General features: G+C 53.0%; 1 protein-coding gene across 1 annotated transcript in view; it reads right to left on the reverse strand.

Annotated features, from left to right (window-relative positions):
* Positions 1–5,375, reverse strand: part of pmepa1 (prostate transmembrane protein, androgen induced 1) — a 35,173-nt gene extending 29,798 nt beyond the window's left edge. The window contains exon 1 of the mRNA XM_088607850.1: positions 4,150–5,375. Within this exon, the coding sequence (XP_088463976.1) occupies positions 4,150–4,252 (103 nt within the window). The 5' untranslated portion in view covers positions 4,253–5,375. The remainder of the gene's footprint in view (positions 1–4,149) is intronic.
* Between the last annotated feature and the right edge of the window lie 625 nt (positions 5,376–6,000).

A 6,000-nucleotide genomic window follows, 5' to 3' on the forward strand; every position in this document is an offset into this window, starting at 1 on the left:
CGTGGATAATTTACTTTCGCCTGGTGTGATAAAGATTTTGAAGATGCCGATCAGTGCAAATTAAGACAGCTAAATGTCAACCCTGCTTTCTCCTCCCTCAAACTACGTTGCATTAATAACAGACCAAGCTGATACAGTAGTGGGATGGCTTTGCGCGAACTCCTAACATTCACTTCTGCTGCATCTAAAAGATGACTAAGACCCTACTGGAGGAGAAGTAAAAAAAAAACAGTGACTTCCCATCAAACCAATCAGCTCACCTCACTGCTAGGACCTTGAGCCAGTGTAGGAGTAAAAGGGGTCTTACACACCACGAGGAGCCCCCCCAGCTACAGCCCTGCTGGGCAAGGAATTTTGCTCCGTGGGCAAGCGGCACAGCCCAGACTGGAGCCAACAATGCCTGAACCAGACAGATCAGGGCATCACAGTCTTTTAATTTAGTCACTTTTCACAGCCTTCCAATCAGGACTTGAACAGGCAGAGGCTCGCTGTGGCGGTCAGACTTAAGCACACAGGTCGTGACAGGAAACGGTGGGGCCCAACCCAACCCAGCCCAGCCCAGACCGGACCGGACCGGACACCCCGGACCCTCCAGGACACAGACACGGCCGCCTGCGGCTCTGGACTCCCGCCTCCGCCCAAAGGAGCGATTGAAACGCTAACACATCGAGAGACGCTGACCACAAAGGAACAGAGGGTTCGCTTCTGCTTTAGTGGAACAGAGAGAGAGGTCTGACGCTACTAACTACAAAATCACAAGCAAAATTTCTTGCACAGAAAGCAAAAGAAAACACTTTGATTTATTTTTGACTGCCTTCAAAGCCAAGCCAAGCCGAAAGCACAGCCAGCGTGGAATTTAATTAACACTAGCCAGAATATTTGTCACATTTTCTCCCAATAATATTCGTTTTTTTTTTCTAATCAAGTACTGCAGGGCCACAAATCTTTCATATTAACCTAATTCTCTCTTCTGCAGAGAAGCAGGGCATGCTCTGGTTTATCTTATATAGAATCCTTAGATGTCACAAAGTTATAAATGAGACATGCAGATCCTGCCAATTTGAAATGCAAAAAAAAACAGAGAGAAGGGGGTTATCCGAGTTTTCTTCTTCATCAGGAATGACTCCCATTGCACAGCACTTTGACTGGGTTCGACTTTTCGTCTCAAATACAGGCAGCCCACAACTATTTTATCTGCCTGCCCAAACCTTCTTAAAATAAGGCGGCAAAGGTTTTTAAAATACTCAGTGCTGGACGCTGGCCTCGGACAAATCCCTGCAGCTGGTAAAACCCGGGACGGAGTCCAGTGCTGGACATCAAGCACCTGCTTCCCTGCCGCTGCACAATCCAGGGCAGCTCTTAGAGGAAACCAAACCCAACAGCACTGTCCAGCAAAACGGGCATCTTCCGTTGAACTCGCACTGTATCGTATGATACTTTCGTATGAAAGGGAGACCTTTCCTTTAATGCAGTAAGACGTCTTGTTCTCATCCAAAATAAAAGGCATTTATTAATTCAGGTCGGCCCACCTGTCAGTTCTTCCTGAAACTGATCTTTCAAAAAACAACAACAACAACAACAACAACTGTTCATCTGTCTGCTGGAGCGAACACGGGAGACGGGCCTTCCAGCCCCCTTTCCCGGAACAGGGCGCCAGCTGCGCGCAGTACCGCACACACCCGCCCCTGAGCTCAGCGGGGAGCTGAGCCCGCGCTCCCCCTGGCCGGGGGGCACAGCAGGTCCTCGAACCCGCGTTCCTCCGCGCCTTCGTCCAGCGCGGAAAGCGGACGGCAACAAGCCGACACGGCCTGAAAACTTCAAGGGGCGCAACTTCATTCCCACCAGCCCACCCACAACTCCTCCATCGCGGCGCCTCTTCCTCGGCTCCTGCGGGAGATCTGCGCCTCGTCAGCCTTTTCACAAGAACTCAAATCGAAATGCTTGCTTTTTGCAAGAAATGCTTGGATCCCAGATTCTCTATCTGGATGGAAGAAAGCCACACAGATATAAACCTTCTAAAAAGACAAAACTGAAGTATTTGCTTCTACTGCAAAAGAATCCTACCTTAATCTGGACAGAAACATGCTGTATTCCTGATAAAGCCCAAACAGTAACCAGCTCTTGACAGGACTAATTCACATCTCTGCTTCCAACAACAGAAGGAGTGAGTCGGCTGTACTCATCTTCCACAGCCTTTGAGAAAGCCACCCTCTCCCTTTTACAGCTCAAACACCCTGAGCCATTAAAGGACAACTGCACAAACATCTGTCTGGTTTTCAGTCTTACAAAGGACGATTTTTATGCCCATCTTATAAAAAACCTGCGCTGCACTATTTTACCAAACAAACCTGGGATCGCAAACCCCTGTGCACAGCTGCCCCTTCCCAGATGTTCGGAGCGAACTGCCCCCCCGTCAGTACCGGGAAGAGGCGCGGACACCCTCCTACAGGGCAATGGACTAGAGGGCAGGCCTGCACCTCCAGTGGACCAAACGGATTTGTCCACAGTCCACAGCTACCAGACTCAGACTACCTTGCCGTCCTGCACACGTGCAGCCAATATGGTTTTATCGTTGACGACTGATGGTTGATGATTTGTAACCGTCTTCTTGCACTGTTATTGCACGACGCAGTACGGACACGCACGTCTCTCATCCCCCCCCCGGCTCACAGAGCAGCGCTGTGCGAGCGTGCTTCGGAGATGATTGCGACTCCAAAAAATAAGAATAGAAACACCCCCTCTTCACTCCCCAATCGGTTTATAGACGAAGAGGCTGCCAGACAAAGTCAGCAGAGACCACATACTCGTGCCTCCTGTTAATCCTGAATCAGGACTCCTACAGCTGCGGACACACACTGGATTGTATCACCCTTCACGCCTTTTACACACACTTATATATCTAGTGAAATGAAAACCCAAATAATTACAGGACCGAGTGCAGAGGGACCCCTCTGAGGAATGGAAGCCCTGAGCAGCGTTCTTAGTTCACACGGAACGGACACAAAATAAATACGCGCGTCTGGCGATGGAGCTTTTTATGCTGCGAACAAGTTCTGAGACGCAGCGCAGACAAGAATGTAGCTCTCACTATACAAGAAAAGCGCCTGGATTGCGACTGTTTCAGATCCGTTCCCGGTATCTCTATCCCCTCCACTCGCAGATAAGCCCTCGGCAGCACGGTGTCCCGGGTCCGGGTAGTAGCCGACCCCTCACTTGTGGAACAAGACTGCGGGGTAGGCGGGCTGAGACCCAGTCTGTTCGGAAACCCACACGGACCCTGACCCGGGCCACCCACAAGCGCTCCCCGAACAGGCAGTCTGCCTCCTCCTGCTTGGCAACGGTTAGCTTCAGCTACAGACCTGCGTCTCACAGTATAACCGAAGGGACTATAACCGAAACCCCCACGATATCGCCGTTTTAATGAAAATAATCAGTGTGGCAGCAGTGTGTACGAACAGGCTACTGCGGAATCTTCTCAGCAGACTTGAGAAAGACGCCAAGTACGTAGTCCACACAGCCGGCAAATTCATGTATGTTCCTTTTCTCGGTGAAATCGTCTGTTCTCACAAAAGCCAGTCACCGCCACAGCACAGGCGAGGACGACACGCCGCCGACACGGGAGCTGACCACAGACTGTATGGCAGGGCTCGGAGACTGACCCCCGTGACCTCGAAGGATGACCCCCCGTGAAATTTCAGTTGGCCAGGGGCAGGACTCCGCCTCACTGCTGAACACCCGGGCCCCAGCCTCGCCTGCTACTTTCCCGAACACATCCCCTATCCCGCAGACTCGTGTGAACGCACACCAGACGCCGAGAAACTCCGTTCATTCCCGACGCGTACTCGGCGCCAGCCGAACCATCAATCAGAAAGTTCTGTTTTACTTCTCCGGGGTCGAGTGGCTTCTCGCCGCGCTCGAACCCCGAGCCGGAGCACCGGAGTACCGGGGGAGGGGGGGCAGTCTTGCCCAACTTCACTGGGGTGCCCGCTCCTGGAGCACCGGCACCCGGCAAACACAACATCTGCTCACCAAACACGAAGGGGCACACGGCCGCACCACATTAACGGCCGCACGCCGTCGATACAGCACAAAAATGCACAAGCGAATTTCTTTTTTTTTTAAACAAAAAACCCAAGTCGAAGTACTTACAGATCTCCATACTTTGGAATGAAGTCGAGCGCTTGCAGTTGCATGTACAGGATACATTGGTCTGAAAGGTCGCGGTAGCGTTTAGACCCATGAAGTTGAACATTTAAATCAAGAGAGCTAGGGAGGGGAAGAATATCAGCCACACTTCGGCTAGCCTGGAGCGGCGCCTGTCCCTTCCCCCAGGAGTCGCGGAGAGAGCGGCCGTGCCGAGGTCCGTAGCAAATCCCTCAGCTGGTCCCCGGCTTGGACGCGTCGCGGCGTATTTGGAAGGACAGCGGTGCCTGTCGGGGGTCGGTCTCGAGTCTCCGGTTCCGTCTTGCCCCCCCGCCCCGGGCCGCTGACTGCCCCGAGAGCTCCAGTATCACGGCGTCCCCGGTCTCACGGCGCTGAGCTACTTTGTATCCGTGTGCCCGACAGCCTTGTGAGCTCCGCTGCGGTCCGCTCAGTCAAGTCCAAGTCAGCGCCGCTCTGCCTGGGGGGCGGGGGCTCCGGCTGAGGCAGACGCGGTGACGTCACCGCCAGACGGGGCCCGCCGGAGTGACGGCCCGAGCAGCCAATCGGAGCGCCAAGTCGAGACGCCCTCTCTCCGTCCCCAAAACGAAGTGGGGGTGTCCACCAGCGTTATAAGATACCCGTCTGAGGTCCCCTTTGTGGAGTGCACCAGAATATCACCTCTGTAAGATCGACGACGCTGTATATTTTTTCTGATGTTACACCATAAATCGGAAAAGTTCACCCGAAACATCAGAAACAATTAATCTATGGTGCTAAGATTCAATTTCCCTTCGGGATCAATAATGTCTTATCAATTTCAGTTTAAAGAGGGAAAAATCTGGATGACGTCCTTTTTCAAAATCGCTTCGTGGGCGTCATATATGTCATATGTCATATTTCTTGAATTCACTCGTCGAAATAAAGCGCAATTCACAAGTCACAGGGCGAGAGGACCCAGACGTACGCTCACAAACAGCGAGACGGAAAGCTTCAGGAGACCGTGGCGCTGACCGAAATCAGCTGACATTATTGTGTTTCCAGGGGAAGGAATTTCATTCTTCTTTCGGCCCCGTGAGAAATCTGTTATTGCAAAACTGTCTCGTCTGCAAAAGGCTCCCAACAGCTTGAAATATTCACCTCATGCTAGCTCACAAATTATAATGCTGTGGGCAACGAGGCACAATAACGCAACGAAATATGAAACGGGGGTTACACAAGAACTCTGTCGTGAAAAACCTTTCGACAAAAAACAAAAAACATTTGATCAACTTTCCGAACTTCGATAACTTCATCTCCCTTAAAAAACCGGGTCCAGACAACTCGCATTCCGAGGAGGCGTGTCTACGACCCCCCGCAGCCTGAAGGACAAGCCAGGCCACCAACGGGAAGTTCGAGATCTTTCACGCCTGGTTCCGATTGGCGGGAGCCTAGAGCCCGCCTGCCAATCAGGGCGAAGGGCGCCGCCCCCGGCTCACACGTGGGGAGGCGGCGGCGGCGCGTCCCACAAGCGCACAGATGTGCGCTCACACTCCAGACACCATTCATCGCCGGGGCGACCCGCCGCTGACCTCGCCTGCTGCAAGGCAGTCTGCGCGCAGGGCCCCGCCCCGGCACAATGACCGGCTTCTCCGCCCGCAGACAATAAGCGATTGTGCCTTTGAAGATGTCCCGTGGTCGCTTTTCACTTTCAAATGCGCGCTGACGTCGGAACATATTTCATCAAGCCGGGCGAGACCCTGCCCCCCTGACCCCCGCCCCCCCTTCTTTTTCTGCCAGAACCCGCAGAGAGTGGAGACGCCGGGACCTGTAGAGATCCATTTCCGACGGAACCGCGCCGGTTAGCTGGGCTGGAGTCGG

This window comes from Lepisosteus platostomus, chromosome 15 (assembly GCF_059453375.1).
Source record: "Lepisosteus platostomus isolate fLepPlt1 chromosome 15, fLepPlt1.hap1, whole genome shotgun sequence".
Lineage (NCBI taxonomy): Eukaryota > Metazoa > Chordata > Actinopteri > Semionotiformes > Lepisosteidae > Lepisosteus > Lepisosteus platostomus.